The sequence below is a fragment of the Chelonoidis abingdonii genome, chromosome 19, assembly GCF_003597395.2.
Source record: "Chelonoidis abingdonii isolate Lonesome George chromosome 19, CheloAbing_2.0, whole genome shotgun sequence".
Lineage (NCBI taxonomy): Eukaryota > Metazoa > Chordata > Testudines > Testudinidae > Chelonoidis > Chelonoidis abingdonii.
The window spans coordinates 35,022,926-35,041,201 of NC_133787.1; the positions used below are offsets into that span (position 1 = coordinate 35,022,926).

At 41.1% G+C, this 18,276-nt stretch overlaps 1 protein-coding gene across 4 annotated transcripts in view; it reads left to right on the plus strand.

The window, feature by feature from the left end:
* The first annotated feature begins 6,340 nt into the window (after positions 1 to 6,340).
* Positions 6,341 to 18,276, plus strand: part of USP10 (ubiquitin specific peptidase 10) — an 81,841-nt gene continuing 69,905 nt past the window's right edge. The window contains exon 1 of one of the 4 annotated variants that reach the window (XM_075073760.1): positions 6,341 to 6,485. In XM_075073760.1, coding sequence (XP_074929861.1) covers positions 6,465 to 6,485 — 21 coding nt within the window. In that variant the 5' untranslated portion in view covers positions 6,341 to 6,464. The remainder of the gene's footprint in view (positions 6,486 to 18,276) is intronic. The other 3 variants (XM_075073761.1, XM_075073762.1, XM_075073763.1) reach the window with 3 other exon arrangements.

Here is an 18,276-nt window from a genome sequence, read left to right on the forward strand (position 1 = left end):
ATAATCTGCTACCTTCTGCCTATTTCAGTCCATTCTCTTCCTACCACTTTGATCAAAAATAGGCAGTCCACACTGTGTAAATGCTTAATTTATCCTGTAGACCAGATGCAGTTTCCAGGGTTCCACAGTCGATTTGACATTGTCAGGTGAATGTTGCAGCATCTCGTTGAGCTGGCAATCTGTAGCTGGATGGGACTTCAGGGGGTACAAAGGTAAATTCACAGAGTGTAACTGCTGACATACCTGCCCCCCAGTTTTTAAGATTATGGTGAGCCTCATGATGAAGGAAATTGAGAGGTGCAAGAGAGGCTAGGAGGTTGAGATTGTGACTGCTAAAATAGACTGTTTTGCACAAGAGGGGGCTTGAATTTAAGCTAAGGTAGGTTGAGATACTAAAGGAATTTAATCAGGAATTCTTTACAGAGAATTAAAACATGGAATAAAGTGACAAACATCTACATGAGCTACTGATCAATGTTTACAAAAAGAATTAGGAGCATAGGGAAGCGAAGTTGTACTGAGTCTGTACAATTGCTAAAGCATAGAAGTGGAGCTAAATCTTGCTGATGAAGATGGATCCATTGTTTGTATTATTTGGAAGTCTTCATGCTGAATGTTAATGAGCATAATAAGCATGAGATGAGTGGATTTTTGGCATTAACTATTTCAAACAGATAAAAATGGAGAATAAGCAGAATTAAAGGAAGAGGCTTTCTTCTAGCCACTGAAAATTTCTTTTTTGCCAAAGGATGCTAAAACTGTGGACATGTAACAATAACATTCATCTCCAAAGCAAATTTCAAATAAAATGCTGTTGCAATTCTAAAGAACTCAGTTCCATGGTCTCTAAAATAAAACCCGTACTGATTTAAGACATGATAAAACTGAGGGTGATATTAATGGTTGCAGTTACTGTATCTTTATAGAAACTAACCAATACTCAGTTACTTCAGGAGATATTATATGGGGCTTTCCAATTTTTCATTGTTTGGTCTTGTGTAACAACATGAGAACAGTTTGACAATTGTCTGTTTTTTTCCCAATCAGCTATTACATAAAAAACATCTCTTAGCTCGGGTAACATTCTAAAGTGTCTAAAACCCAGAGTTTCTTGTTTCTCTAACTATAAAGGAGATAAGATATGACCGGAGATGAATTACATTCTTTATTACAGAAGTAAATTTGTGTTTGTAATTAGTGAATATTTGTTTTATTATTTTAAAAAGCTTTGAAAATATCTTTAACTCTACAATGAAGCAAAGGAGAAAAATATTACCTAAAATATTCATTTTGGACTGTAATGACATGAGATTGATCAGTACTCTGGAGTATATGAAATAATGTACTCATGAACTAACTATTGCTTACCTAACTAGCTTCACATGGAGGTGAAAATGTAACCAGAAATGTTCTGTCTCTAGCTGATCTGAAATGACACTTAAGAGGTATGGTGATGATCATTATATGATGCTTTAGAACCGAAGACTATCATAAACATAATGGTTGAGAGTCACAAAGGTATTTAGATGCCTAAAACTCATACTTAAGTACCTAATCCCAGTTCTGGCGCCACCAAAACGTATAGGTACCTCTGTTCCTGCCTCTGGGCATGCACACCAATACCTCCCTCTAGGCATCCTGATGCCTATTTCCCACCTGAGCCCCAGAGCAATTCACGAACTCGGGGAAGACAGAAAGAGAGAAGGTGGTGAGGAAATACCTGTCCTTGAACCAACTTCTGTTGGTGAGAGAGACATGCTTTCAGGCTTACACAGAGCTCTTCTTCAGGGGGAAGCTAGGCAGTCATCTGCCTAAGTGGAGTGCAGGGCTCAATCCAGTTGGCATGCTCAGAGGCCTTCTGTTGGATTGGGTCCCATTCACAATCTGCCCACCCACCTTTATGACTTCTTTTACTTCAGTGGTTAGAGCACTTGTGTGGAATGTGGGAGATTCAGGTTCAATTCCCACCTCTTTGCCAAAGGGGTGAAGCAAGGATTTGAGCAGGAGGTCTCCCACCTCCTGGGAAGGTTCTCTACCACTGAGCTATGGGATATTCTTCCAGGGGTGGGGGACGGGAGAGGTTCCCTCAATCTTCCCGTTGAAGCTGTTCCACTGTGGCTCAATAATGAAGCACTGATTGGAGCAGCAGGACTGGCCTGACTTAGGTGTGGTCTAAAAAGTTAGGTCAACCCAGCTACCTTGCTCAGGGGTGTGAAAAATCCACAGGTAGTTAAACCGCCTAATCCCCGCTATAGACAGCACTGGATTGACAGAAGGATTTTCCCATCAATTTAGCTACTGCCTGTCAGGGACCCCTCCTGTTGGTGAGTGAACCCCTGCTGTCAGCATAGCTACACCGAAGTGGAGAGAAGCCCTAAGTATTTATCCACAATGGAGCAGTCATTTGGCCAGAGACAAAGAGAGTGAGGGAGAATGAATGTAGTCTCTGGGCTAGGGCTGGTAGATGGGACACCTTGGGTCCAGTTCCCCTGCTCCAATCCCTCTTCCACAATGGAACAGCTTTCAAGGGAACTTCACATGAGAATAGCCCAGTGATTAAAGAACCCTCCCGAGAGGTGGGAGAGACCTCTGTTCAAATCCTTTCTCCCCTTCTGACAGAGAGGGGGGAACTGAATCTAGGTCTCCCATATGCCAGGTGAGTACTCTGACCACTGGGCTAAAAGATATAAAGTGGGTGCTAGTGGTATCACCTCCTCCTCTTGCCGTTTTGGTTGGAGCACGGCGGGCTCCTAACTCATTCCTGCAAGAAAACCTTAGGTGCCTAAGCCCATCTGACTCCAAGTGGCTGGTTTCCATTCACTAGTGGATCACTAAGTTCAGGGCAGGTCTACACTAGAAGGTGCTGGAGACTGCTGTAGTGCGTCTGGCAAAGATGCTCTATGCCGACTGGAGAGTGATCTCCCATCTGCACAATTACTTCACCTCCGCAAGAGATGGGATCTAAGTCAGCAGGAGAGCTTCTCATGCTGACATAGGGTCGGAGTGGACAGCGCTTGCGTCTCTGTAACTTGAGTCTTTCAAGGAGGTATCTTTTTCATACCCCTGAGCGATGTACGTTTGATTGTCTTAGGTGCCTAAGCACAGATCTACACTTATCTCAGAGAGAGGGGTGAAGCTTAGCACATACCCTCTGGTTGGCATCTCTGAGACCCTTTGACTGGCTTAGGTGACTCTGTGCCCAGCACACTGGCTTTTTGTGGGTTGCATTCTTAAGCACCCCTTTCTCCCCTATCCCTGTTCATTGTATAGGGAGCCTAGGCACCTAATTTGGTATTGTGGATCTCTGTGTTGTTCCTATGATGTTCTAGGTGCCTAAAAGGTAGGCTCTGGGAGGTTCAGTGTTGCAACACTGAAGTACCTTTGTGGATCCCACCCAACATGGGCATCCTGAATTAGTGAATGGTTAGACTTGGTCTCCATTAGCCTACCAGGAATTGGTGTCAGTCAAAGTAATCTTCTATATTCTTGATGTAAGATTTAACCTCTGACTATGGTTTCACAAGGTTTTGAACTGCACACTTCTAGAACATTGCAGGAGTGTCTCTAGTTACAAACATTACTTTTTTTATAAATATCCCACTCTTTCCCACAAAATCAGCTTACTACAATGTTTTAAAGGCCAGAGTTCAGTTCTGACTCCTTTGCATCTTGCATCACTTTTTTTTAGCCACACCCCAATTTTCTCCCATCAACAACTGCTTTTAATTCATTATTCAAAGTTCATGTGCGTGGCACCCTACTGTAGAACACTATACACTCAGCCTTTTCTTAACAAATACTAGCAGTTTATCAGGGGTAGTACTCTATGCTGAAGTGAATCCTGCCTTCAACTAAATGAGTTTCCTGTGGGTAGTAGTCCATAATTCTCTCTGTAAACTAAACACCCTTTGGTGTTTTATTTTACCATATGTAATGCCCCAAACAATAACAGCTATTTTGTTAAGATTTTAATACTTCTGCTTGTCTCAGTTTGGGACAGAAGAGCTACGCTTCTCAGAAACAAGAGAGGGAATGGTGGAGACAGGGTGTGTGACAGAAAAAAAACCCCAGAACAATTATTCAGTAAGACCATGTCTACACTGCCACTTATGTTGGCAAACTTATGTTGCTCAGGGGTGTGAAAAAACACCCCTCTGAGCAACATAAGTTTTGCCGGCATAAGCGCTCATGTGCACAGTGCTATGTTGGTGGAAGAGCTTCTCCCGCCGACATAGCTACTGCTGCTTGTTTGGGTGGTTTTATTATGTCAACAGGAGAGCTCTCTTTAGTTGGCATAGAGCGGCTACACAAGTGATCTTACAACGGCACAGCTGCATCAGTACAGCTGTGTCGCTGTATGTTTGCTAATGTAGACATGGCCTAAGAAATTAAGCTGTGATATTTCCTAGCATCGCAAATGCCAATATGTTAGCAAATGCCTTGAGTGCAACTTCACTTTAAATAGGTTGGGGTAAACCCTGTTACCAAAAGCAGAGTGGATGAGGAACACTTTTCATTTGCAGTGACCTCCTTAAAAGAAAGCTTTAGCTTAAAACAAAATCACAAACTTTCCTAAGAGTCAGATATTTCCATGCTTGATACAGACTTCTATTCAGATAAAAAAGGGCAGATTTATTTTTGGATTGGGATTTTTTTTTTTAATTTCAGCTGGAAGAGAATTGGGTGAGCTCACTCAAAATTAATAATCTGTATGCAGAAGAAAAGCCCAACATGAATGTCTCCTTTCCCTTCACTACACCCCCCTATATTTTCTTAGCCCTCCCCTCAACCCCCCCAAATATTGCCTTTTCTCTGAAAAACAATCAATCATAGGTTTGATCATAGCAAGACATTCATAGTTTTTTTTGACCATCAGACTCTAACTCCAGCTGTGCCTTTGTAGGGTACAGCAAGATTTTTTTTTAAAAGAACAAATATAGAGCAAAACAAACATATCACACTGATGGACTAATTAGTGAAGTATACTGTGGATTCTCAACCTGGAGGGTGAAGTATTGCCAACCTCATGCATTCAAAAAGCATGAATCAGCTCCCTTGACATCATGAAATTGTCCTAAGTATTTGATTTTTTTTGTCAAATACAAATTTTGAGTTGTTTGAATTTCCTTTCTGATGTTTGAGGCTTTAGGGTCCCATATTTTCAAACTTTTCTCTGTGACATGAAGTTTAGAAACTTACTTTCTTTTTATTTTGTTAATAGAGCTGAGATTCTCAAGTAATAACATGACTTTATGAGCTGGGTCTTTAAGCAAAAGATTTTCAATAAAACTGAAGTGTTGGCAATAGTGGAGGTTGTGACCACTCTGCCTGTCCCATATTACTAAATTAGCGAAGGGTACCAGCATGAAAAACATTAAGAAGTGAAGCAGATGATGTGACTCTTTCTGAAATATTTTAAACGATATTTGTATTTGGGGTGGGGAAGCTTTAGAAATGAACTGTCTGACCAGTAAAGTCACAGCTAAAAACACTGGTAGGTTGCAGCAGTGATTGTAACAGTCACTTACCAAAGTATAAAGACTTAAATTTCTTGGAGGCAGCCTTTTGTACTGCCATTATGAATGCAAATTGTGTGTGTTCTTTAATAACACATTGAAGATATATTGCTTTCACCAAGGAACTGATTTTATACCGTGCATAGATGGCTTGTCTACATTGGTAATTTGTGGTTAATAGAAACATCATCTTTCTGAGTTTTTCCAGCTGAGCAAACAACCCCCATCACCTGGGTGATACAACTGAATGAAAGGCGGCTGCCGTGAGGTGACACTTTCTGGGACCTGGGCTAGAACTGAAGACCCACAAACATCCTGCCAATGCCAGCAACCTTGCAGAAGGCTGAGTCAGCCGGACCCAAGCAGAATTCTCCCAGCGGTGGAACATGTGACAACTACAGAGACGGATAGATCTCCCGTGGACAGCTAGGACTGTGCACCTGTACCTCAGGGCAGCCCAACTGCTGACATGTATGACGCTTAAAGGGCAGAGCATTAACGTGCACTTGGGATGGGGGAGGGGGTTGTGAGGCTGTCTTTGTTGCAGCCCAGTTCCCCCGCCCCCCCGGGGTGCGGGGGGGACGCTCTGTGTAGCCATCCTGCGTCCCTTCAGAGGAAGGCAGATCAGGCTGGATCCCTTACAATCAATGGCCGCCTAGGCCTCTGGGCCGGAGAGAGGCCCAAAGACCCTAAGCCGGCTCCATCCCTCACACACTCCCACCCCCCTTTCTCCCGCTGGCTCAGCTACTCTGCAGGGCCCCCCCCCTCCCGGGCTGCGCGCAGGCGCAGAGCCCTTCCCCCTGCCGGCCGGGCGAGCTGCGCGCAGGCGCCCTGGTGACCGCCTGCCCGCCTGGTGGTGTGTGTGCGCGAGAGAGAAGATGGCGGCGGCGGAGGCAGCAGCGTGAGGAGCCGAGCGGACGCCGAGCTTCCTATTGAAGCGCGGGCGCCATGGCCTTAAACAGCGCCCAGGTACTGCCCAGCGCGGGGCCGCCGGGCGGGGCATGGCGGGCGAGCCGTGCCCGGCCCTGGGGGGCTCCTGGGCCCCGCCGGCCCAGGGGAAGCATGCTGCCCGGGACTAGGCCCAGGGTGATTCTGCAGCCTCATTGAATCTCCTCAGGGGCCCGGCGGGCTCTGAGCCCCCCCGGAGGGGGCGGCAGCGCCTCCCTCCTGGCAGCCCCTGGTCGGGGGAAGGGATCCTGGCCCTTAATCGCCGGGGTTTCACTGCGGGTTGGTGCGGGGAACGGGTGGCCTCCTTGGTGTCCTTTGCGGGATGTGGAGATTCCTCCTCCTCCTCCCAAGCCTTTGCGTGGTGGGGGAGGGAGGCAGATGGGCTTTTTGGGGCGGAGGGGAAGTGATTCTGTAATGGGAAGGGAATAAGGAGTTTGGGGATTAATTTGGGTTTTCCCCTCTTCCCAACTAAACCTTACTGCACGATGCTGCAAAGGGCTGAGTAACGAGATTAACATGCGCTGCGATGTGTGTGAAAATCCGTGTGTGTGTGTGATCAACCAGCCAAGGTGTCAGTGCAGGGAATAAAAATCCTGTATTTGGGATGTGTGTGTAATAAACCAACCAAGATAGCTATACATGGAATAAAAATCCTGCATTCCTGGGAGCTTTTGCATGAAAGTTAGAATTTGAAGCAAAGTTAGCACATGAGGCTTGATTCTTTGGTCCAATCTCCAGTGTCTGTGTGGTTTTTTTTTTTTTTTTTTTAAAAAAAAGGCAAATGATTGAATGGGACAATTTCTTTGTGTGTGTGTGTGCAAGTTTTGTTCCCAATCCAAGTAGTGGGAAATAAATATGCTGCATTGGCAGATGTGTATTTTAAAAAACAAAGTTTTATGTTTGATCAGATTAGGCATAATACAAATAATAATAGTATGCAGTTTTACTAGTTGAAAAAAATATTTTCAGAAAATGAAAGTGTCTAGAGCAATGTGATAATGCATTAGTTGTGTAGCATGTTTTTCTGAAAGTCATTCATCAAAGTGTTTATATATAGTAAAAGTAGTGCTTTAATGGTGATGGTGGTTAGTTTTTTTTGGGTTTTCTTTGTTTTGTTTTGTTTTTAAAGCCAAGAGTATACTTGATCAAAACTACTGAGGTGTACTTGTCAGGCTTGATTTTTGAGAGAGCTGTTTTTGTTGACCCTTGAGTGCTGGAGGCAATTAGTTTGTGTGGCCTGTTCATTTGGTTTTAATATTTATAAAAAAAAAAATGGTTACAGAGTTTCTTATCTTTTTAACTTCCACTGTAAGCAGTCTGTGGGACTTAATGTGGTTTTGTTTCTCAAGTGATCAGTATATGATCTTGAACAGACAGACTGCAACACCTACCGTAATGAAAATTGAGAGAAATTCATAGTTCGCTTTAAAGTTTTTTGGACTCCCTTCTACCCCATCCCCAAGTGAGTAAAATAAGCAGTATTTTGTGTGATTATTATCCAGATGCAGTGCAAAAGACAGAAATTCAGACTGACAGACATTTTTTGTATTGATGCTTAGTTCATTAAGTCTCTGTCTTTTTTCTGTAATGAAAAAGCACACAACTGATAACTTACAGTTATATTGTAGCAGTTAGAGAGGATTATACATGCAGCTTTGCTCTTTTTCTAATATACACTTGTCACAGTGAGTATCTTCAAGGCCATTTAACCAACTGCAGGCAGTACTACTGTTAGTGCGACTATTCTGTAGATAAAATGAAGCATGTAGTATTTACAGGATCAGGACTGAAGTTAATGTATCCTTCAGAAAATAAACTTTCAGATTTTTTTTAAATCAATCATCTTGGCACTTTACAATTGTCATATGCTAATACTTGTTTATTTACTGTTACTTACATTATTCCTGAAAATAGTCTAGTTTTTTTAAATTTTTGCTTAAATCTCTGACCATGTGCTGTTATAATCCAGTTCTGCATATTGTTTTTATTTTGGTATCACTGTAGGTGTCAGTGATTGATAGTATTGTAGGAAGGCATGCTTTAAATGCTAAAGTAGGAAGAGAATATTATTTGGGAGAAAAGAAATTTATGAAGGCATCTTCAGGACTGCATTTCCCAAAAGTGGAACCTGAAGAGAAAAAGTTCTGTACATACTTGTGGTGTGTATTTTTGTGTGTGGAAATACAATTTTAGATGTAGATGTGGATTTTTTTTTATTTTTTAAAATAATTTTAAGTTGAGGCAATATTAGAGTGAAATGGAGTGAGAGTATGTTTTGATAGGACTTATCTATTAGTATGAGACTATAGCACATTGCTAATTTTTTAACACATTATGTGCATACCATCAGTGGTTTGAGCATTGGCCTGCTAAACCCAGGGTTGTGAGTTCAATCCTTGAGGGGGGCATTTAGGGATCGGGGCAAAAATCTGTCTGGGGATTGGTCTTGTTTTGAGCAGGGGGTTGGACTAGATTACCTCCTGAGGTCCCTTTCAACCCTGATATTCTATGATTCTGTGAAGAGACCCAGTAAAGGTATAAAGCATTTATTTTTTCATGTGGCTATGAACTAAATTTGTTTATCTTGATTGAGAAATTTGTCTCCAAGGAAAAGTTATTCTGCTTCTCTATGATTGTTTTGGGATCCATGAAACATGCAGTCTGTTTTCAGTAGAGCAATATCATCCAGAGAGTTTAACTGTAATGGAGTAGAGAAAGTGAATACACTGGGCTTTAATTCCATGTTTACTGTATTTTTATTTCTGTTGAAGTGATAGTACATGACTTTTGAAAGGAGTGTCTTGAAATGACAGTTTTGACAACGTGCTGTACAAAATGCATTTCGGAATATCCCAATATAATTCAAATATACTCATCGCTTTTGGCTTTTTATTTAATGAAGCTGTTTCATAATCATTTTAATCAGACACTTAAACACTCCTATCACTCTACTATACTTATGGGTGTGTACTTCTGAGCACGTTTAAAATCTGTTAGGTTTTTTTTCTCTCTTCAAAGACAGAACTCGAAATAAACCTGTTGCATCACTGCTTGAGTCCTATTACAGGTATTAAGCTTTGTTTTAACATTAGCTGTGTGTTTGAAACTATATTGCATTAAGAAAGCTTAAAAAATCCTACTCTTAAAATGAAACCATTTTCATTCTTCAGCGAATGTTGGAAGTTTCTTTATTGGAAGTGTTAATACACATTGCTAGGTATGAAAGCTAGGAACAGTTCCTATTTCTGTTTGGTTTTTTTTATCTTTTTAGGTGGAATTAGTTATATGACAAACTTCATGCATAAACTTTGAAAACAAATTGAATGGGGAAAGGGATACAAAAGTGGGATGAATCATTTCTTGCTTTGTTCTTTGACAAGATTAATTTAGTGCCACACAGGTACCTAGAAAGAAAATTTGTACCTTTTTTTCAGTCTGCTTGCCCCTCTTCCAAAAAAAAATTCTAGACTACAGTACTGATTCAGATCTTATTTTAGAATTGCTACTGCAGTTTGCTTATTTAATGATTTTTGTAGTGTCAATTTAGGGAGCCTGTTTGTTGCTTAGACACACTGCCACCTCCATCCATGTAATGATTAAAAGTAGTTTTACAGTTTAAAGAGGGGGGAAAGTAATGTGTTTGCAGATAGGTAAAGTATACTGTTCAGTTTCTATTTGTTGTGATACATGTGCAGCATGCTGTGTCATACAAACAGATTTGTCTGTTTTGTAATAGAACTTGCTGGCCTTGGGCCATTGGATTATAGTCGTTTTGTCACTTTAATGCCATTTCAGCAATGTAGATGTTCATTTACAAAGAATTACACATGCTAGAACTGCAGTTTTTCTTCTTAGTGGAAGTGCTTTATTTGTGACCATTTAACATACAATTTAGGATTAAGGAACATTGTACAGAACAAAGGTACTTCATAGTGGAAAAGCCTCATGGCATATTTGATACATTTTAAAATTAGGATTAGAAATCCCTATTTCTGTTCTGTGTAATTACTTGTTTTTTATTTTAGTGAATAGGACTGTACAGACCTTTTGGGTGATATTACCACTGATGGGTCAGTGTGTTCTGGGGTGGGCGAAGGAAGGAGAGAAGGGGTAGACCCCCCCCCCCATTTTGTCTAAATAGTATAATAGGATTATACTGTTTTAGATTACTTAAAAGCTATAACTTTGTACAAATCAAAGTTATTGTTAATGTGTTCAGAGTTTAACTCTATAGACTTGTTTGTTAAAATTAGTTAAGAGTTACCGCGCTAATGAAGCACAGCAGCTGTGTTTGATTATTAGATTCAGCAGTCTTAATACCTAGTTTATTTGCATCTGATCCTAACACCACCATTGTATCTTGGAGTTCTCTACTTCTCTGGGGCTTGAAATAGCCCAAGTTTGTTAACCTTCGGAGCATGCTGCAAGGCCTCTCTTTTTCTCCCTTGCTTATATGGAGATGGGTAAGATTGTCTTGGGGCTTATTAAAATTCTGTTTAAACTGTTGTGTGTTGTGTTTTCAGGAATGCATTTTTAAGAGATTGTCAAGGATGCCCAGAGCCTACTGTGGATTTTTATTTTGTAGTGTAGGAGAAATTGAAATAAAGGCTTAACATTCTGTGAAAGTGACACTGGTTGTAGTTATTAATCATGTAAGCAGTGATGTAAATTTACATGGGCTTTGTAAATGAAGCATACGACGTGTTCTTTGTTCCATATAGTTTATAATCTAAGGAGGGTGTGGTTATGGAATCATTGTCATAATATGCATTGTTAAAATTTAATTGGGAATCAATAATAGCTACAGAACAGAAAACTATCTTTTATTTTGATAAGTGGGGATTGGCCCAACTATTTTGGAATTCAGATAATAAACTTTAAAAGGATTGCCAGTCTGCAGTTGAATGTTGTATCTTGTTACCTGTGCACCTCTGTCTGCTGCCACTAGTTTGAATATTTGAGTAATTTATTTGAGTTGATTGTTGTGATCCTCATGTACAGCACATCATGAAGCTAGGGCAACATTTTCACTTTGGATAAGGGGGGAAAAGTACCAAAAGTTTATTTAATGTTTAAATCCTTTTAAAGTGGGGAAGAGGATCTGGAGGTCTTCAAAAAGAGGGAGCAGAAGAATGTTATAGGAAAGCTCTCAGTATAAAAAATTATAGTTTCCAAGCTTCCCCTAAAGATAATGTGTGGGGAAACATTTTAAAAAACGTATTAAAAGATTGATTTCCCTCCAATAGTAGTGTGTATAGTAGATGCTTTTTAGGGTATTGTTTTGTTGGAACTAGGCTAAATATCCTAGAACCATAGTAATAGTGCAGTGCGACCTGTATTTCCTGAGGGCAATGGAAAGGATTTTTCATTTCATACATCACTTACAATTTACTGCAGTAGTTTCACAAAGTCAGGGCATCTCCTCTTAACTCTGTTCTTTTCCTATTGAAAGCTACATATTTGTCATGGATTTACCAGCATTGTTACAATCCATATTAGAAGTAAAGAAGCTGTACATCCTTGGCCCACAGAAAAAGAGAACTTATTTGTGGTGAAAATCATGGTGTTGAAAACTCCTGGTGGTTGTGTCTCTGCAGACACCAAAACAATTTTCAATCTAAAGCAATATCAATTGAAAAAAGGCCGTTGTTACCATGATGTATAATTCAGTGTTTTGCCATAGGCAGAGCATTGATCTTTACATATTGTGAAACTTAAAGATTGCTTGTCCACATCATGCTTTGATTTTTAACAGTTTAACAAAATATTAATACAAACTTATTCAAGGCTTCAAATTCAGTATGTGGTCACCAGAAACTTACACTTTTGTTTTTAAAGCCAGCACATTTTCTTTTGCCCTGAGGCAGCATTGAATTCTCGCTACACAAGCACATTATTCTTCTGCCCTCAATTGTTTTTTGACCAATTGCCTGGCCCAGTACAGGTCTGGAATAGGGGGGCAGTTTCAGAGCCAGCCTCTCTTCCAGTCTTGCAAGGCAGGAGGTAATGGGAGCAGAATGCAAACAAAGGGAAGTGAGGTTTGTAAATTTCTGCATGGTGTAAAAGTGCCAAATTATTCTAGAAAGGGCATGGGGTGGAGTGAAGAGAGGGAGGAAAAGTGAATTACTTAATTTTAAGGTGGATGTCGGAAACAAAGGCATAGAGTGGTAAAGCAGGTTAATGGCTGAATTGAGGATAGAATCTGGATCTCTTTGAGTCCTAGTCCAGTGCCCTATCCACTGGACCATGCTGCCTCTAGTAGTGGTGTGTAATTGGACTGGTAGTAAAAGAAAGTGAGAAATGATGCCCCTGTAGAATGGAAAGTGACACTGGTCTCCTCTCACCCTTTGTCTCACTCCTCACTCCCTCTCACCCCTTGTCTCCTCCAAAAAAATGTAACGCATTGCTATTTGAATTTCTGATGTGTGATGTATTACTATTCATTGAAGTAACATCCTAATGTAAGGTGTATTGAAAATCAAATGAAAGTTATAGATCATTTAAATTAGTTTTGCCCATCCACCCTTGATGAATAACGCTTAAGACAGAAAATAAATATTCATACATTATTTACATGATCATTTAAACATATTTTTATATTTGTGTTTTAGTAGGAAAGAACTAATTTTACTGACAGTTTCTTGGGATTAAAAGCAACAACAACAACAAAATAAAGTACATAATAAAACCATACAAGAGTGGAGAGGAATATTCTGAAACTGAACTATAAAAAGTAAAACTGTAAGAGTAAAATTTGCTTAGTCACCCAAGTCCCATTCTCTGTCTTGGCAAGTTTGTGTTCTATTCACAAACAAAATTGGATTATGGTAGTCACCTCTCCTACTTAATAATCCAACTTCGCTAGGGATCTGCCTATGTAAGGCACCTCCAAAAGAAGAGCTTACGAACCTGAGATACCTTAATGTTGCCAAGAGCCTACTCCCCCAAGTTTGCTTTGTTAGTTAGGGTAAAGATAATGAACATGTTATCATGATTAGTACTTGTCGTTATTATATAGAGGCCATAAAGGGTTGTTGTTATCATTGCTGGGGTCTGACTTTAGCTGCAGAATAAAAGTTCCAAAGGATTGTTACTGATGTCAACCATGAAAGCAGTGTAGTGGACAATGCTAATTAAGTTATTCTGAAAGTATTCTTTCAATTGATTTTCACTTCATGTAGTTTCCATCAAAAGTCTTCTATGGGCTATAGCTGTCACATTCCTATTCTTACTTTTTTCATGTTATAAATCTTTCCAGCAGTGCACAAGTACAATTTAAGGTATACTGAGGTTTCATTTTTCATCACCTCTGAGTGGACTAGCAATCAGAATGGATTACGTAGTGCCGACAGCACACACTCTCCAACTTTCCGGTCAGCCAACTTGGCCTTGCCTATCTCTTCCAACCCAAGTGTGACCAGGGTAAACAGTTTGTGATCAGAGCTGACGTTGTCAGACTGACCTCTTCGCTAGTGTGGCCCACGTTTTAGTACAGAGAGTGTCTCATCGATCTCCTGTTCCTTCTATATTTCTGTGGATGACATCCCCTTTGGCTCATGATGGCATAATATCTGGAGGCTACTACAGCAGTTGCCGACATGGAGAAGTATTAGGAAAGTATACCACATTTGAAGCTGTATCTTGTGCCAGTTTAACAGCTGGAAATAGAGCCAGCAGTATGTGTCACTTGGCTTTCTGTGGGCCACCAGCAAGTGCTCCACTCCACAGCTTGGGAATATCTTGATTGTCCTGGGAAGACTTCACTGTGATCAATTTATTGCACAAGTTGCAGCAACAGTTTGGAGCCACAAGTATTTAAGCAAGACTTTGCACACCATGCTTTGTATGTTGTTTGACAGTGCTTCATAATGACTTTTTGCATGATAGCCACTGTTTAAAATGTTAGGTTGTATATTAATTGTAGGCATTTTCTCATCTCATGAAGGCCAGGAAATAACTCTTCTAAAATCAGTTTAAGCACAAGGTTCAACACATCCCATATACTTCAGGAGCAGTCAAAAGTGGGACATAGTGATTGTTGGCAAGCATGAAATCAGAAAAAAACGTTCTTGTTCACTGAAGCCTTGTTAGTTTAGTTCAGGGGTTCTCAGACTGGGGGTTGGGACCCCTACAGGGAATCGCAAGGTTATTACATAGGGGGTCATGAGCTCTCTACCTCCACACCAAACCCTGCTTCTCCTCCCTCATTTATAATAGTGTTAAATATATAAACAAATGTTTTTGATTTATATGGGGGGGGGTCACACTCAGAGACTTGCTGTGTGAAAGAGGTCACCAGAACAATAGTTTGAGAACCACTGGTTTAGTTAGTATCCTCCAATTACTTGAACTAGTGTTATGTAAGTAACAATGTGAGTAATTCTTGTACTGCTGCTTATGAAACATCTGCAGATTTTACTAGTAGGTTTTTTAATTTTTTTTAAAATTTTTTTTTTATTTTTTTAGAAGCGGGTTTGAAACCACAGGAGAAAACACTTAGTCACACCAGTACTCTATTCCATTAATGTGCTGGCTAATATGTACTGTTTCTAAGTGAGGACTATGCTGACTTCACAATATTAAGATTAAAATCTCCAGAAATCTGATTTATGGTTTTGGAGCATTGTGGCTATTTTACCACTAGTAGCATTTTAGAGTTCACCATCATAGTAAGTTCATTTAGTTTCAGAGGAAAGGAAGAGAAGTTAAACTTGATGAAGATGATAAACTGAGTTGTCTCACGTTTCCAAAACCTAGTTTTGTCCATTCTTATATTCTTATTGGAATGTGCAAAAGGGACTAAAAAGATCTCAAGACAAGTAGATTGCTATAAGAAAAACAAAGGAAGAGTTTAATATGCCAATAAGTTACAAAATAGTTAGGCCTTCAGCACTACAGTGTTAGGTAGACATAAGTCACTTTGTGTCAGTATTTGTGCATGTGTCTATGCTCAAATTTGTCTCCGGCTGATATAAGAGGCCTTTTACAGCAAGGCAGTAAAACCACTTTCCTGACTGGCATAGAGCCATGCTCAACCTGCTGAGGTTGACACAGTGAAAGTATAGATGCTGCATAACTTGTCGACCCTACCTGTCGTCCAGCAGATGTCCCAGCATGCCCCATTCCCTGTGATAGCGATCATTCTGATCACATTTTTAAATTTGGCTGCCCAGGGGCTAGAAACTGGAAATTCCTTGTGTGTTTTCATTGTGTGTTTTCCTTGTGTTCCTTGTGTGTTTTCAAAATGCTTTGGCATGGTTTCTCACTTTGCTGAGCACACCTCGCAGCTCACCTTTGTTGTGTGCAACTGCCCAACCACGTACTCAGGCTGTGTCTTCACTCCTGGACCTGTGAGGAAAAGAGGCTGTGTCAAGCACAGCTACAGCCTAGCCATAGAAACTTTGACATCTACAAACAGGTTATACAGGGAATGCAGGCAAAGGGGTATGACAGGGATCAGCAGCAATGCTGTATGAAGGTAAAGGAGTTTTGTCACAATTCCACGTAGCTCTTGTGCTGTGCTGCAGACCTGCCACTGCTATAAGGAACTGCATGCCATACTTGACAGAGACCCCAGTCGCACACTACAGTGGATATGTTGGAAGACCCTGAGACAGAGACTCCTGCCATTAACAGCCAGGGCTGAGGTGGGAGAACTTGCGGTGGGGGACTCTAGCCATACAGTGAGCCAAGACCTATCTGAAATTCCTTCACAGATTAGCCAGTCCTGCCAGGCAGGTGCAAATGAGCTTGATGAAAGGGAAAGGAACTCTGGTAATTCTGTGCATGCATTTTTCCTTATAGTATTTAAATGTAAAGATGGTGCCCATCCATCATATTCTTTTACTTCTACAAGAAGAGGTAGAGGAACCACAAACAGAAGCAGAGTTGGCATCTGTTTTTCATTCCCCTTTTGAGTGAGTTAGGGCTAGGGGAATGTCGAGCTGGTTATGTACGTAGGGATATTCCTTTATCTCTTGAGAGATCTTGATTAAACTTTCATGTAGACGTTCTGCATTTTTTCCCAAAGGTTACTAGGGATGTCTACCTTATTTCTCCCTCTTCAGTAGGATAGTTTCCTACACCACTCTGCAGTGTTTGGCTGGGAACATTGCAGTAAACAGGCTAGCAGCATATGGGGCCTGGCAGCTTTGAGATGCTAGTAGCGGCTGTGTTCTATGTGCCTTTGTCACCCTCGAGAGTGGGAGATCAGCTAAAATCACCACCACCTATGAAAAACAGTGCCAGTATTCAGTGCCATTCCCCTATACTCATACCCATGCAATAGGGACCAAAATTGTATAGCTTCATATAATAGAAAATCCTTCCCCACCTTCCTCTTGCTGCTGGGAGACATACTCATCATGGCTGGGGCTGGAGAGCAGTGCTGTGTTGAGTTGCTCCAAAACTGAAGTGTCAATAAGCATTTCTTATTAAAATTGTTTATGGAAATAAGGGAAAGAAGTTTTGAAACTTTTCCCTTTCCTTGTGACTGTAAATCCAATGGTACGTATGTCTGTTTTTATCAGCAGCTTCTGGCATGGCTGCCTTGAGGGGTGCCCCCTCTATGCCGGCAGAACACCTGGCCCTGAGGATGAGAAAGAAGAGGACTAGGGAGGACGTGTTCTTTGAGATTCTGAAAGCCAGTGCTGCATCGAACTGTAAACTAAGGACTTGGAGGGCCAGTATATCTGTCAGCATGGAGAAAGACAGGACAGGAAAAAGACCTAGGAGTCCCAGCAAGACAAGGAGAGCGAGATGCACCAGGACATAATGGGGCTTCTAAGGCAGCAGACTCCACTGCTGCAGACCTTGCTTGGCCTGCAGGTCCAAAAATCCTCGACTCTCCACCCTCTGCTGTTCTTGGAGTACTCCATGATTGCTGCTCCCTATCCACTCAACTTAACATGGGGTGCATTCTTATCCCTACCACTCCTCTCCGGAGGACATCAAGGAAAGCCACAGCTTCACATACACTGACCTGTGAGAACCACAACTGGTGCATGTGTAGCCACAATGGACTACCTTTGTGTACTCAGATGAACACGTGCCCACTTCTTCTCTAATTTTAAATTTTCACTATGTTCAGTTATGTTAAAAACTTGTATAACATTGGTTGGGGGTTTCTTTGTTTTGCACACTAATTTTTTTCTGCACTCTTTCCCACTCTATAAAGTTCTATTTTTGGAAAATCAAATTATCTTACTAGTTCACAACAAATATTGCAGAATGCCTAGCAGTGGTCAAAGGAAACAGCACCACAGAATTCATAGCTTCGGGAAAATGCCCAGCAAAGTTTTGTAAATGTACAGCAAGCACCCCAGAATTTTTAGCAGCACTCAAAGCTCCAGGTTCAGAGAACACTCCAGCATAGAACATTACTGTGGCTGACTGTTAAAGTGCTCTTCCAAAGCCTCCCTCAACTGCATAGCTCCATGTGTAGCGGTTGTAATGCCCCTTGTGTCTGGCTGTTCCAAGTTCACAGACAGCTTCTCCACTTTCACCCTAGTGGCAGTGTTCCCTCTTTTGCCTCACACACATTATTCAGGAGGCAACATGTAGCTATAACCACTGGTCTGTTTTTCTCCCTGAGATCGAGTCTAGTGAGTAAACACTGCTAGCGGCCCTTCAGTTTACCAAAATCACATTGAACAGTCATTTGGCACCTGCTGAGCTAATAGATGAATCTTTCCTTGGTACTCTCAAGACGACCAGTGTAGGGCTTCATGAGAAAGGGTTTGGCTGGGTCCTCCAGAGTCACTATTGGCATTTGATTATTGCCAGTGGTAATCTGATGGTTGGGAAGTGTGTC